Source organism: Canis aureus, chromosome 15, assembly GCF_053574225.1.
Source record: "Canis aureus isolate CA01 chromosome 15, VMU_Caureus_v.1.0, whole genome shotgun sequence".
NCBI classification, from domain to species: Eukaryota; Metazoa; Chordata; class Mammalia; order Carnivora; family Canidae; genus Canis; species Canis aureus.
The window spans coordinates 21,157,386-21,173,574 of NC_135625.1; the positions used below are offsets into that span (position 1 = coordinate 21,157,386).

Here is a 16,189-nt window from a genome sequence, read left to right on the forward strand (position 1 = left end):
AATAGAGAACATTATTCTCATAAGCTTTTTAAATTAAAGAAAGTAAAAAAAAAAAAAAAAAAAAAAAAAGAAAGTAAAGGACTTTCTCAGATTACAGTCAGTAGTGACCGACATCTTTATATACGTATTACATCTAAGTATGAAGCAGAGAGAGAAGAGTATGTGGACAGATGGCAGGAAGTAATAAAGCCATAATTACAGACAAAAGAGAGTAAAGGGAAGAAAGAAAAAAAAATTAAGTTTTGGAGGAATTTGTAAAGCTAGCACAGAATATGCTTAAATATGTGTGTGCTGCCTCACTCACGTTCATACCTGCTTCTCTCCCAGCTCTTAAAGATCGTTTCTGTTTTAAGAACCTAGATTTAGAAAAAAACAAAACAAAACCCAGATTTAGGAACGTCTGAAATAAGTGTTGCTTGGCTTTGGTTTTTATCGTCCAACTAGTATTATGTACTAAAACTACCACACCTATACTTGGGAAGCCAAAGGTTTGAGAAATTAGGATTAAAATGGTTTATTAGAATAGTGCTCTAAAAGTGTTAACTCAAAAACGCCGTCCCAAGAAATGTGTAAGTTCTTAAATATCTGTCTGATGTTTTAAGAATTGCTAGAATATAAAAATTCCTTTTGTTTCCTCATTTTTTCCCTCAAACTGAAATAAATTTAAAAATTACAATAAAGTATACTTACATTTAATTTTATAGCAAGCTACTGAGAGACTAAAAAATAGTTTTAAGTGAGTATATTTCTTTTGTACAATAATGGCTTCTGTCTATAAAATTATTTAAGGTTTTGTTTTTTTTAATTTCTTGGAGTATTGAATGTTATGTAAATTTGTAGCACAAAACGATTCTTCTTTCATCAGTGTAACACATGCGTATTTTTTTAAGTTTTTTTTTTTAATTATTTCAGAGAGAGAAGGAGGGAGGAAGGGAGAAAAGTGAGAGCAGAGGGAGAGGCAGAGCAAGAAGAAGAAAAGCAGACTCGCCACTGAGCACAGAGCCTCAGGCTTCATCTCTTGACCTAGACAGCAGGACCTGAGGCAAAACCAGAAGTCAGACGCTCACCTGACTGAGCCACCTAGGCCCCCCCTCATGAGTGCAACGCATACATCTTCAGGCTTTTAAAATAGTGCCACTAAGGAATCTTAAAACTGTGGCTCTTTGTTTTAATAACAACAAAAATGGATGACACTCTTGGCACTTGACCCCAGATAGTGTGAAACTAAGCCAAGGACTAGAAGTTCTCTACTTTCAGGTTGAGTGGCCTAGGGCCATGGGGTTGATTGTAGTCGTGTTGGGGTGGCCTGCCTTGAGAACAAAGTGGTTTCCTCGCGCTTGTTTGTTGGTTGAGCTTGATAGTTGCTCTTAGCCACTTGGATCTCCTTGGTGATGTGGTGATGCTCGTCAAGCAGTTGTAGTATTTCCCATGCATAGAGAAGTATTTTGCATTTTACTAAGCTTTTTTTTTTTAATCCTCCAAAACCAGTAAGTGATCCTAATCACATATACATGTTTTCGATCACTTTGATATGTGACCAGTTAAAAAAATTTCCTCTTTAATAAAGTCTTACTAGCCAGATAGTAGGAATTTAATTCTTTACGTTGTTACCCCTCTCCCCCTTTTTTGGCCACGTAGTTTCTTTGTACAGTGAAAAATTTTCAAGCTTACATTAAAATCTTATGCCTCTCCCTAGAGGAAACTACTTTTAAAAGTTTGATGTATATGCTCCCAAGCATTTCCCATCATGGAAGACTTTCCATGAAGGTACATGCATCCCTAATTCTTTTTTTTTTTTTTTTTTTTTTTAATAGAACACTTCACAGATTTGCCAGTCATTCTTGTACAGGGGCCATGCTAATCTTTTCTGTATCATTTCAGCTAATTCATTGTTTTTCATGGCTATATTATTATTCTAAAATATGGCTGTACCATAATTGAATTCTGACTATTGATATTTGTTTTTTTTTTCTAATTTTTTGCCCTTAAAGTCAATAGAGCAGTCAGATTCTTTGTATATATAGTTTTTGGTATATGTGCAAGTATTTCCATTTGGTTGGATTCCTAGGAATAGAATTGCTAAATGATATTGTAGCTCATAGAAGTAGACATTTCCCCCAAGGATGTATGAAAATGAGCATTTTTCTATGTATCTTTGCCAATATTAGACATATGCATCTTTTCCCCTGGTTTGGCTGTTTGATGATACCTCATTGCTCTAATTGGTATATCTCCAACTAAAGTGGAGGTTGCATACTTTTTCATATATTTATTGGTTTTTTTTTTTTTATCTTTTATGATTGCCCTTTTAGTATCTTTTCTAGTGGCTTTTAGTTGCTTTTCTGAGGAGCTCTGTATATGTTAAGTAATAATCCTTTGTTATATATGTTGCAGATATTATCTCCTGCTCTATCATTTATATTTCTTGGTATCTTTTGCCAAACAGTTTTCTATTTTATATAGTCATATTTGTTTTTTTTCTTTAAAACTTTTGAATTTGGTGTCTTCTTTTAGGGAGGCCTTTTCCATCCCAAGATTATACACAGTTTCTCCCTTATTTCCTTTGAACACTTTTTTTAGTCCAAAAAACTTGCTCTTTATCAATTTGGAATTAATGTGTTAAATAGGAGGCAGAACTATAACCTTTTTTTAGACATGAACAAGTTATTCCAACACCATTTATTCAATACTCAGATTTTCTTATATTCTTAATTCTCATATGTAGATGCATTTGTTTTTGTACTTCTTATCATTCTATCGATGAGTTTATTCCTATTCTGGCATCATGTTTTGATATCTGGTAGGGAAAGTCCTTCCTTTCTTCTTTTTCGAAAATTTCTTAACCAACCTCAAGCATTTATTTATTTTTCCAGAAGAACTTTTATAATCTATTAAGCAAAATCTTAATGCTTATTTAAATGGTATTTCATGCTTTGGTTTTATTTTAATATATGATTTATTCATTCAGTAATCTGTATCTTTTTTTCTTCCTTTTTTTTTTCCTTTTTTTTACATTTCAGAGTCCTGTGTATGGAAACTCACATGAGTCAGTTCAGTCTAGAAGGGTAGTAATTTCTCATAATATGGACAAAGCTCTGAAAGAAGGTAAGGATTAAATGAGAGCATGTAATTACCATGTAAAACAATTCATTATGTTCTAATGGGAAAATTGTAATCTCTAACAAATTTATATATCCTTCTTGTCTGTGTATAGCATTAGGAATTTTTACGATGACTGAATAAATACATCTATGTTTTAGTTGAGTAGGTGGGATTAAAATATTTAAGTAGAATTTCCAGAATTTTATTTTTTCAATGTTATCATTGAGCAGAAATTTTTAATTTTGATGACATTTAATTTACTAATTGTTTTTACTTTCTGTTCTCTAGATAGGATACTTTTTATTTATCAAGTTCGCTGACTGTTTTTCCATCATTTTAAATCTGTAGTTAAGTGTATCTAGGTAATTTTCTAAGTTTCAAATATTGTACATCTTCTGTCTAGAATTTCTATTTGGCTCTCTGCTGAGATTTCTCCATTTGTCATTTATTATGGCCATCTTTATCTTTAATTTCTTGAACATATTTAATATAGTTGCTTTAAAGTCTGTATGCAAAGTCCAAAATATAGGCCATCTTGGAGCTGGTTTCTCTCCATTGGTTTTTCTCTTAAGTATGAGTTATTTTTGTTTGTTTCTTCTCAGGTCTTCCTGTTTTTGAGTGTATCCTGAACAATGTGAATGCTACTTTCTAGACATTCTAGTTTCTGTTACATTCCTCTGAAGAATGTTGATTTTTGGTCTAGTATGCAGCTTAATTTTTGACTGTTCACCTTGAGGGTACTTGGTTTTCCACATATTTTTCAGGCAGGTCTGCTTGGATTTTTGTCCTTAGTCTAAGGTGAATCCTTCAATCCTGGGACATTGGCTTAAGTCATCTGGTTCCCTTACACAATTTCAATGGGAAATCCATGGTTACACCTCTAAGTGGACAAGACTCCAGCTCCAGACTCTGGCTCTCCGTGTTGGACAGCAATCAAAGTATCTGCACAGCTCTTTAAGTTTTCTAGCTGTTGTTCTGAACTGGTCTCCTTGCAGTCTTACCTCCATACATGTGTAGGGCAGAGTCAGCAATGGGTTTGAAAGTTTGTAATCCGGGTGTTGTGGCTCCATCTTTTTTTGTATTTCCTGCCTTTATTTTCAGCTGCTTTGGCAGTTCCTAACTCTGTTTTCTGACATATTAGGTTAAAAAAAGCATCAGATGTTCAGTCTAAGTTTGAACTGCCTTGTGCATCTAGGACTGTTGAGAGCTTCTGGGGAAAGTTAAATAAACATTTGTACCAGCACTAGTCTCTTCTATCAAGGGTGGATTTTCCCTTCAGTTTCTCTAACTTTGCTCTCCAGTGCCTTTAAATAGTTAATTAATTTTTTTTTTTCTAGAATTCCTAATGGTTTTATGTAGGAAGGTTAGTCTGATATAAGCTATTCCACCATCCCTGGAATTGGATCTCTTTCTTTTAGTTGTGGTAAAATACACATAACGTAAAATTTACTATCTTAACCATTTTTAAGTATATCATTCAGTAGTTTAAGTACATTTATGTTGCTGTGTAAAGTCTTTAGAACTCTTTACATCTTACAAGACTGAAACTCTACCTATTGAGCTACAATACCCTCTTCACTCTTCCCCAGATCCTGGTAATCACCATTCTACTTCCTGTCTCCATGAATTTGACTGTAGGTGCTACATCTAGGTTAAGTCCTATAGTATTTGTCCTTCTGTGTTTAGCATATTTACTTAGCATAGTATTCTCAAGGTTAATCCATGTTTACAGGATATGTCAGAGTTTCCTTCCTTTTTAAGGTTGAATAACATTCCATTTTGTGTATAGAACTACATCTAAAAAAATATTTTTATTTTTTTAAGTAATCTCTCCATCCACCATGGGGCTTCAACTTAAGACTGTGATCAAGAGTCCCATGCTCTACTGACTGAGCCAGCCAAGGCCCCCTCATAACCACATTTTCTTTATCCATGCATTCATCAATGGATATCTGGGTTGCTTCCATCTTTTGGTTATAGTGAATGTGTTGCCATGAACATGGGTATATTTTAATTTTTTAAGACTGTGAAGTTTCTCTGCAATTGAGATAGCATGTTTATTTTCCATAGACCAATTTGTTTCAGAAATTGGGGGGGAAAAAAAGACAAGAGTTGAGGCCTGGTTGACAAAAACCAAAACAGAACAAAACCAAAAAACCTCCAAGTACGTTATCCTCAGGCTAATACTTGTGCAATATTTTATTTTGAAAGAATAGTATTAGCCAAAGCCTTTGGGTAAGAGCTTTGGTTAATTATACTTTGGTACAATTATTTTTTATTTATTTTTTTCCCCTGCTATATTCTTAATGTTTACAATTTCCTCTCCTTTTGTTTTAAGCAAAATGATTTTCAGTGAAGTTGAACATTATATCATCTACCAAAAGAAGAGCTAAAGGCTGCTATAAAGTTGGTTATGAGGGACGCCTGGGTAGCTCAGCAGTAGGGCGTCTGCCTTTTGCTCAGGGCATGATCCCACCGTGCTGGAATCAAGTCCCACATCCGGCTCTCTGCATGGAGCCTGCTTTTCTCCCTCTGCCTCTGTCTCTTGCCTCTCTCTCTGTGTCTCTCATGGATGAATGAATAAAATCTTTTAAAAAATATACAAAAAAAAAATAAAGTTGGTTATGAGAGTAAACTGTATGCATCTGGCAGTTGTTAAAAACAACAATAAACTAAAACCAAAATTGTCTTCCAAAAAGTTTTGGACATTTTATTTAATGAAGAATTAGAATCTAGAAATACATATTGAGAAAGTTAAGAGGTTGCATAAATATTTAGAAAACTTGTAGTGATTATAATATGCATCTCTGGAGTATTTTAATTTGCATTTCTAAGCCCTGGCACCAGAATATTTAATTGAAATTCTGAATGTTATTAGCTAGCTATGGTAGACTTGTGTTGATAAAATTGAGAGTCTCTTGGTATGCTTGCAAAATGTAATAGCAGGTACACTTTTTAAGTAAGGCTGCAGTAACTTGAGTTCAGTTGACATGAAGTACTTATGAACTATTTAATGATTTCCCACTAAAGTTAGTTTGAAGTACATAACATAATTATTCCATTTTACCTTTATGTATTTGTTTTACTCTCTTCAGAATATGAATTTTAAAAATAAATTTATTCAATGAGTTGAGTAAAATACAAGGTGTGTATGTGTATGCATGTATAAATGTTTGTGTGTGGATTTTTTTGTTGTTGTTACTAATGTATTCTTTTGTTTTAGTTCAATATAAATAAGGATTTGTCCTAAATCTTTACAGATTGAATTACAAAGAAAAAAGGAGTAATATTTAAAAGTGCAGATCAAAATAATAGTTTGGCTTTCTGTGAAACAGTAAGAATTATTACTATCATTTTTTAAAGATTTTATTTATTCATGAGAGACAGAGAGGCAGAGACAGAGGGAAGCAGGCTCCCCACGGGGAACCTGATGGGGGTCTCCATCCCAGGACCCCAGGGTCACGATCTGAACCAAAGGCAAACACTCAACCACTAAGCCACCCTGATGCCCCAGTAATAAGAATTATTAAAGCTGCACGTTGTGCCTGGCTGGCTCAATTGGTGGAGCATGTGACTTTTAGTCTTGGGATTGTGAGGTCAAACCCCACATTGTATGTAGAGGTTACTTAAAAATTTTCCAAAAAAAAAAAAAAAAAATTACTGTTACAAATGCTGGAAGTTAAATGGCATACCCAGGGAAGATGATTGAAGTATATTATTGCTGTGCTTTGTTAGCCAATTTCAAGTGTAGGAACTGTATTTTAGGGGTTCAGATATAGTATGAATGAACCATGTTTGAGAAGTCAGAACAGGCACCTTTCTATACTACATGCTCTCAAAATTTTTTCCAAGTTATATTCCCAAGAAGACTGACAGGAGATAGAAAAAAAGACTTTAGAAAATCTTTATGAGAATTAAATCTCAGATATTATAGCCTAGTTTTTTACTAAGCTACCCTGAATTACCTCACTAATGTGGACCAGAGAATATAGTTTAGTAATGAGTACCTGCTATTTGCTCAGGAGAACTTTCAATTTAAATTCTTGAATTGAAAATACAGTTCTTTGTAAGATCTTATACTTTTCAAAGCAGTAAGGATACTGACCTCTGCACTTTGACTTGTAAAATGCTGTCCAAATGTCTTATAAATACTATTACTTCTATTACTTTTTGGGATGTCTTCACAAGTGCAATTAATTTTATATGTACATTTCCAAATGAACATATTTCTGTTACTTTTGATTGGCTTTTAATACTTTTTCTGAATTTCAAGGGTAAATGTGTCTATAAAACAGTGTCCAGGTTATACAAAAGGCCATAACTTGAGCAATCATGATAACAGAAGATATTACAAGGTCATTGTCCAAGTCTAACAGAGCTTTCAGTTTCTTTGGACCTTGCCCTAGATAAGGTGAACCTGATGTGGTGATCTCTTTTACTAGGTCCTCTGTGGCCATTTCCAGAGGATGTTAGACTGTAAGAATGAGATGGTGCACAGGAAGCAGAGCCTGCTCTTGAAAGACTGTGACTCTCCTACCTTCCCCTTATACCTCTAGCCTCTGTTAGGCTCAACCCTTCTAGTTGATGACTCTACCCAGTGGTGTGAAATGCGTATACATTTTTTTTTTAATTTTTTTTAAATTTTTTTATTTATTTATGATAGTCACAGAGAGAGAGAGAGGCAGAGACACAGGCAGAGGGAGAAGCAGGCTCCATGCACCGGGAGCCCGACGTGGGATTCGATCCCGGGTCTCCAGGATCGCGCCCTGGGCCAAAGGCAGGCGCCAAACCGCTGCGCCACCCAGGGATCCCTGCGTATACATTTTTTATTGAATAAATGAACACATCAATCAGTGACATACACTAATAACCCCAATTTCCCCAGAAGTTGGCTTTCCTTCCACACGCAGATAGTAATTACTAATTGTATTTTGCAAACAGTAGAGTGCCATCTATATGAATGATGGAATTATTGTTATCCTTACTACCATTAGGCCAACTTCTGGTTGAATGAATACTCTTTTCTTTGTTCCAAGGGGCTCAGGTCATGGATGTTTATGACCCAAAGGGCCTTATCTCTTGAGCAGGGAAGAGACTATCTTAAATAGCTCTGGGGTAAAGGTGGAGGTAGAAAAATAGCTCTCATGGAACTCTCTCTCACACTATTTCCTTAGTTTGAGTCCTTCTTTGTTCTGAAAATTTATAGGTAGGGATTACCTAATATCACATTATCTAGACTAACATAGTAGCCCTTTTTTTTTTTTTTTTTAGGATTTTATTTATTTATTCATGAGAGACACAAAGACAGAGAGAGAGGCAGAGACACAGGCAGAAGGAGAAGGTGGCTCCACGTAGGGATCCCAAGATGGACCTTGATCCCGGGTCTCCAGGATCATGCCCTGGGCCGAAGGCGGTAAACCACTGAACCACCCGGGCTGCCCTCATGGTAGCCTTTTTAACTGGTCTTCTCACTTACAGTTCTTCCCTCCTTTGTGACCCTAAATCCTCTTTTTGCATTAATCTAGAATTAAAGTTCTAAACATGTTCCGTTCTCTGTAATCTTCAGTGATTCCTTTTTACCTGCTTGTTTTGAGAGCAGTCTAGAAAATAGATGTGATAATAGCACTTGAATTTTAGTTGGCTGCTGTAATGTGTTTAGAAGAAAGTCTTTGCTTGCCAGTGAGGATAAATGTTCTTTCATTTCTCATTGTGGTTTGTTTTATTATTTATGCTTGTTTCTTAGAAGAGATCATAAGATAATTTTATCATGAATTTCTGTGTCTCTTCAAGTTGACCCATTGGGTATATTTTAAATATTTTGTTCATATGTGTACTTGTATATAAATGAGTACATGTAGCCACATAATATATACTTAGAATCAAGGCTTTGTTTCATACTTTTCTTCCCCCTCACCCCCCAACATGGGTCTCAAACTCATGACTGGAGATCAAGAGTCACATGCTTTATGGACTGGGCCAGCCATGTGGCCCTGTTTCATACTTTATATATTTGTTACATTTTAATAATACTTAAAGGTGTACTGATAAGCTATTGACAGATTTGTTAGTCCCAGGTGTATTTTCTGTTACTGAGTTGAGACTTACCAGTATTCATTTTTATCAATTCCTAACTAAAATATAGTATCAGAGGAGTATTTTAGAGCTGTCTTAATTAGCATATGCAGTGTGGTTAACAAATGTAATGGGAAATTATGTAGATGAATATGCCCTTACATAAATCCTTTAGCATGCTAAGAAGATTTTAAAGATATTAAGTCTCTTATAATTCATTTTGATTTCCCTCCATAATTTGAAACTAAATTTTAACAAAAGGAAAAATGCTTCTACTTCCCAAAGGTTTTGGGTTGTAGATTTATTTGCTACTAGTTAAAAATTCTGTGGTATGAAAACTTTGCTTAATAAAAGAGTAAGGGAGAAAGAATTGCAAATGAATGATCAGCAGTGCTCTGTTGTAAGGGTGGCTCTTACCAGAAGAAGGATATAAAAGCCTTGCAGACAAGGGTCTGTGGAAGTTATGATTCAGCCCCTATCTCAGGAAGTAATTTTTTCTATGTCATCCTTGTCCATAGGATATTCAGCTTGTTAAAAGTTTCTTATGATGGAATATTCACTATCTACTGTGAATCTTGAACAGCTTTAATGTTTTTATTCAGTTCCTCCTAATGTTAAACAGAAAAAACAATTTTTCTTTTTTTTTTTAATTTTTATTTATTTATGATAGTCACACACACACAGAGAGAGAGAGAGAGAGGGAGAGGGAGAGAGGCAGAGGCAGAGACATAGGCAGAGGGAGAAGCAGGCTCCATGCACCGGGAGCCCGACATGGGATTCGATCCCGGGTCTCCAGGATCGCGCCCTGGGCCAAAGGCAGGCGCTAAACCACTGTGCCACCCAGGGATCCCAGAAAAAAACAATTTCTTATGATTTCTACCCATTGGTCCTATTATTGCCTTCTAGGGTAATTTTTTAAAGTACAACCATTTGCATATATTTTTTCTTTTTTTTTTTTAAGATTTTATTTATCTATTCATGAGAGACACAGAAGAGAGAGACAGATTTATAGGCAGAGAGAGAAGCAGGCTCCCTGTGGGGAGTCTGATGTGGGACTTGATCCTGGGACCCCAGGATCATGACCTGAGCTGAAGGCAGAAGCTCAACTGCTGAGCCACCTAGGTGCATATATTTTTTATCATTTAAATATGTTTTAAACAAGCTGGATGTGTAATGGACAAAGACGGTTTTTCAGATTTCTCATGTCTTTCATTCATGTGACTTGATTAGTTCAACCTCCGTGCAGGACTACTGTGTGCTGAGTCGGAAGAGCCTTTGGCTGGCAGATATACCTATTTGACTTTGAGCAAGTTATTTCACTTCTTGGAGCCTCTATTTGTGCTCTGTTGTAAGGGTGAGAATTGAGAATATAACTCAATTACTGTGTAAGAACCATGGTCTATTTGTTGCCAACAAGTGAGATTATGGAATTAGCATATTCCTGTTTTTGTCCTAATTTCTTAAACATCCAGGTCAGAAACCACTTCTGCTTTCTCCTAAATGGAATAGTCCAATTAGGAATGAGATGTGGCTACTTTTTGTAAAATCTAGAGAATATAACAACCATTTATTTGTTCAAATTAATATCTGGGGCAGCCTCAGTGGCTCAGTGGTTTAGTGCCACCTTCAGCCCAGAGTGTGATCCTGGAGACACGGGATCGAGTCCCACATCAGGCTCCCTGCATGGAGCCTGCTTCTTCTCCCTCTGCCTGTGTCTCTGCCTCTCTCTCTTTATGTCTCTCATGCATAAATAAATAAAATCTTCAAAAAAGAAAAAAAGACTTGCAAGTTAAAAAAAAAACCCAAAAAAACAAATTAATATCTGGAAATGAGCAGAAGATAGCCAAAAGGTTTAGGAGATGATTTACTTGCTGGTTTTGCTTTTGTTTTGCCTTTTTTTTTTTTTTTTTTTTTTTTGGTGTGTGTCTAGTGGATTCTATTCTATTCTGCATTACATATGGAAGCCTTACATATTAGAATTAAATGCTGCTTTAATGAAAAATGAAAGATTGAGGTAGTATCTTTTTTTTTTTTTTTTTTTTTTTTTTGCCTTTTCAATGCCTGCCCCTTAGTCTTTGGCAGGTAATGGTTCTCTACTATAAGGCTTAGCTGTCTTAAGTGTCTTATCCCACTATGGAGTGGAATCACTCTGAAGATTTAGCTAAACCTTTGCACATATGTGTCTGTGAACAAAATTCTTGATACTCTGTTTTTGATCTATGGGATTTAAGATGCCGTTTTTTGAATTATTATAAAGCTGCAGTGCAGAAATTATAGAAATGTGGAAAAACATTGGATACACTTTCACACTTGATATTCTGAGGAAAAAAAAAACATCGCAGAATATCAGAACAAGAATGGTGCTATCTTTGACTTGTGGGCTTTTGTGCATGTATGGAATCCTCACATAGGATGAATACTAACCCTGAGCTGGAGGTTCCATTTGCTATTCAATTTTCTAACAAATATGATCTCCCTCCACCACCTCCCCAACTCCCCCCACCAAACCCATTTAAAATTGATGTGTAGCAGTCAAGGTGAATAAAATGAGCACCAAATCCTAGACTGCAGAATTATTTGAGAATTATGGGTTAGACATTTATGGACCAGGTGTGCAGTAATTCAGGATCCCAAGTTAATTTTGTTCCACAGGATTCCTGGGGACAAGGCAAAGCAAGAGGATAAACTATGATCTGAGATGATATATCATTATATCAAAATTAAGCCAAATCAAGTGGTTTTTGAAGAAGGAAAGAAAAAACCTTGAGAAATAAGCAGTGATTAAAAAATAGTATAGATATCCTTGTGCTGAAACACAGTGATGGGGAGATGAGTGTTTTGTTTTCCCCTGGTGGGGAATCACCACTTAAGTCCAGTAACATTTTCATTTTTCAGTGTTTATTTTCTATATGGTTTGAACTGCCCTGAGCAACTTGGTCACTACTATGTATAAGTAGCGATTGAGAAATGTGTCTAGTCCAAATTAAGATGTGCTGAAAGTGTAAAATACATACCAGATTGTGAAGACTTAGCATGGAAAAAGAATTTCAGTAATTGATAGTATTGATTATGTTTTGAAATAATAATATTCTGGATATATTAGTTGAAATAGATTATTAAAATTTAACCTCCTTTTTCCTATCGTAAGGTGGCTACTAGACGCTTAAAATCACATATGTGGCTCTCATATTTCTGTTGGATAGCACTGGCCTAGAGCTAAGGGTTTTTTATTTCCAGGACATAAAATTGATCTAGAATTAAGAAATACTAGAAATCTTCCAAAGAAGGTTGTCAGCCACAGATAATGCACCTGGTATGATATCTAACTTAATGGGATTCTTCCCACATTGATTGGGGTCTTTTTTTTTTTTTTTTTTTTAATGATAGTCACAGAGAGAGAGAGAGAGAGAGAGAGAGAGAGAGAGAGGCAGAGACACAGGCAGAGGGAGAAGCAGGCTCCATGCACCGGGAGCCTGACATGGGATTCGATCCCGGGTCTCCAGGATCACGCCCTGGGCCAAAGGCAGGCGCTAAACCGCTGCGCCACCCAGGGATCCCGATTGGGGTCTTTTTAAGAGACACAAATCACCTCGTACTTGAACAAGAAAGTTTAATATAAAGAATTCTTAACCTTTAAAGGGACTTAACTACTGAGGAATAAAGAGAACTGCAAAAAATATAGGAAAAGCAGACAGTAGGAGCAGAGGAGACTCCTGGGGCCAAGGCAGAGCACTGTAAGGAGGGATATGTCTGGGAGAGGGTTCCTTCTTCACCCAGAGCTGAGATTCAGGCCTCACTGGAGAGGGCACATCCATGGCCCACGTGGTGGTGGAGAAGTCTGGGGAGATACCACAGGCTGCGGGAAGCTACTCCCAGAGTACTAGCAGAATTCTCTGGGAAGTTGCCCTTTGAGTGCCATCTGGTGCCCCACATGCTGGTGTCTGCTGCACGTTGCAGAAGCAATCAGAGAAGAGCACACAGGAACCAGGAGAAGTCCCTCTAGCATCCTGTCCCGACAGACCCTAACATGATATGAGTTGGCAAAGAAATGCTAACAGGTCCATCTCCAGTATCATAAAGCAGGGCAAAAAGGGGTGAATTTGGGGGTGAGAGGCAATAAATTAATGATTGGCAGACTCCATAAGTGTGTAGCCACTGTGTAAGATGCTTTTTTTGAGAAATTTTAGATAGTCTGACCCCAGGATAGAATATTTAAAAATTGGGCTGTCCACAAAAATTTAGGACATATGGTCCTCACATTCCCAGAATTTTAGTTGGATGTGAATCTTTTATTTTGAGATATTTTAAGAAATACCATGTCTTGTTTTATTACCTACTTTCTTTATACTTTAAACAGTGAATATTAAATAGGTCATCCGCTTCCAGTAGAAATGCAGTCTTGATGTATGCTTGTTCCATCTAAGTTTTACTCATTGCTTTGTTTATTCCTGGTAGTGTTTGACTACAGTTACAGAGATTATGTTCTGTCCTGGTATGGAAATCTCAGCAGAGATGAGGGACAGCTTTACCATCTGCTCTTGGAAGACTTTTGGGAAATTGCCAGACAGCTGCGTCACAGACTGAGCCATGTGGATATAGTTAAAGTCGTCTGCAATGATGTTGTAAGAACTTTACTCACTCATTTCTGTGACCTGAAAGCTGCGAATGCCAGGTAACTGCCCTAACACAAACAACCTCCCCCTTTTCTTTTCCCCTACATTAAAATATTTTTCTTCTATAGAAAGAGGTCAAAGTCAAGATAAAACTCTAGAATTGTCTGCCTCTTGCTGGCAGTTGGCTTGAAATGTAGATATATTGGGTGGGGGGGAACAATTATAGTGTTCTGGTAGAGTAGTTTTTTTTTTTTTAAATACCTTTAATAGAAAACCCCTTTATCGACTTCTTTAATTATGTGGAAAAACTTAAACAATGAAATGAACTTTACTGAGTCAGCACTATTATGAACTTATTTGTAGAATCATGAGTACCTAGAAGTAGAAAATTTAAACATGAGGTTTTGTTTTGTAGTGTGAAGAGTGTCTGTGAACTTACAGCTTTTAGAAAGGTTTAGAATTCACGTTTCTTTTCGTGAGTCTCGTGTTGGGAGCTCTGTTACAACACAATATCCTGAAAATTGACTTTTAGAAGAAACTCAATATTGGAGTTTGTGGGCTGTAATTAGGAATGTTTCAATGTGAAAATTGTGAATATTTAGGCTTGTTAGCTCCTTGTACTGTTCCGTTGACAAGATGTGTGCCTATGCGGTGACTGCCATAGCTGTGCTTATAACAAATCCTTACTTTCAGAGGTTTGCTGTTTGGGATCTTAATTGTATGTCCTCCTCTGAGTGAATGTGAGAATGCCGAATTACAGCACTTCTAACCTTTGCACATAGGAGTTGTCTTACTGAAAGAAAGGAGTGGCCTTCTGTCTGCTTGGAGATGGACTCAGTAGGAAGGGGGCTCCTTATGGTTAACGTAGCCTATTCTCACTAATGCTCTTCTACCTCTCAGAAGAGAGGGGGTATCAGAAAAATACAAATGAGGACAAAAATGCATTGGCATCCTTTGGGCAGGTGGTAACTCTCCTTTTCTTCTAAGAAGCCCTGCCGTGGGAGTTTATCATTGAGCATTCCCTGTTCTGCACTGTGCTATTATTGCTCAGTGGGGGCTACTTGCTAAATGGCATTGTGCAGTAGCATTTCCCAGTTCTCCCAGTATTGCCTCTTGCCATGAGTCGTTCTCTCTCCCAGAGTCTGTGTAGCACAGTCTTATGAGATCAAAATTTACAGAGCCATCATGTGGCTGATGTTTTCCAGCTTGCTCCCCCCAGTATTTTGCAATTTTTAAAAACTGTGACCCATAATAAGAAATACATTTTATATTGTGACCCAATTCATAAAATAATACCTTATTACCTGTGATAACTGATATTTTTATGTTAACTTTTTTTTAATTGTGTTTGAGACAAATAAAATTTTATTTTATTCCTTGTGGGTCAGCACCCATGATTTGAAAAAAATTACTGTGGAGTAGTGGTTTTCAGATTTATTTTGGTTTCAGGGATCCCTCTATACTCTTAAAAGTTATTGAAAACCTAAAAGCACTTTTTTTTTTTAAAAGCACTTTTAAAGATTATATTTTGAAGTAATCTCTACGCCCAATATAGGGCTCAAACTCATAAGCCTGAGATCAAGAGATGGATATTTTTCTGAATGACACAGCCAGGCACCCCCAAAAGCACTTTGTTTATGTGGGTTCCATCTTGTGGGGTGCTGGAGCTTGTACTGGCTCGTGAGCTGGCTGTGCACATATCTTCCCTACTTTGAATCAGTGGTATCACTTTGCTAGCTTGTAATTGGCCATGGTGGGAGTATTTACAGTGTGCAATGGCCAAATACTATAAATCAGAGCTGTTTTTCCCTTGGGGAGCCAGTTATTAAACATACCACCCGGGGATCCCTGGGTGGCGCAGTGGTTTAGCGCCTGCCTTTGGCCCAGGGCGTGATCCTGGAGACCCGGGATCGAATCCCACGTCAGGCTCCCGGTGCATGGAGACTGCCTATGTCTCTGCCTCTCTCTCTCTCTGTGTGACTATCATAAATAAATAATAATTAAAAAAGAAACACTAGAGTGAACAGATTTTGGGGAGAGGGCAGGAGTTGTATTAAAAAAAAACATACCACCCCATTTCTTTTTATACTATGGATATTTACCATGTAAGCTATTAAAACTAAGAGATTTTTTAAAGTGCACGAATACACATTACATTTCCCATTAGCCAGTAGAGTGATGGTGTCAGCACACATCAGGTAGCCTCTGGAAACTCCACTGTGCTTGTGAGAACAGGTGTGAAAAAGACCAGTATCATTTTGTATTACATAGGGGTCCCTGGGCCTCCCTTTGAAGAATGCTGTTGGTAGAGAAAGTAACTTTCAGGAAGGGAATATGTGAACTAATAAGGAAAGTGAAAGGATGAGGACTCTAGGGTGATACCCCTGGTCTCTCAAGAGCTC

The 16,189-nt window shown here is 36.8% G+C and overlaps 1 protein-coding gene and 1 non-coding gene across 7 annotated transcripts in view; one reads left to right on the forward strand and one right to left on the reverse strand.

Annotated features, from left to right (window-relative positions):
* Nucleotides 1–16,189, forward strand: part of SNX25 (sorting nexin 25) — a 142,796-nt gene that overhangs the window by 31,074 nt on the left and 95,533 nt on the right. For all 6 annotated transcript variants that reach the window (XR_013352685.1, XR_013352686.1, XM_077848721.1 and 3 more), the window contains 2 exons: nucleotides 3,021–3,105; nucleotides 13,630–13,846. Coding sequence is in view for 4 of the 6 variants with exons in the window: in XM_077848717.1 (XP_077704843.1) it covers nucleotides 3,021–3,105; nucleotides 13,630–13,846 (302 nt within the window). In the remaining 2 variants the exon portion in view is untranslated. The remainder of the gene's footprint in view (nucleotides 1–3,020; nucleotides 3,106–13,629; nucleotides 13,847–16,189) is intronic.
* On the reverse strand, nucleotides 1,805–1,907 carry LOC144285173 (U6 spliceosomal RNA). The gene has a single exon (XR_013353557.1). It is a non-coding gene; the product is annotated as a U6 spliceosomal RNA (small nuclear RNA).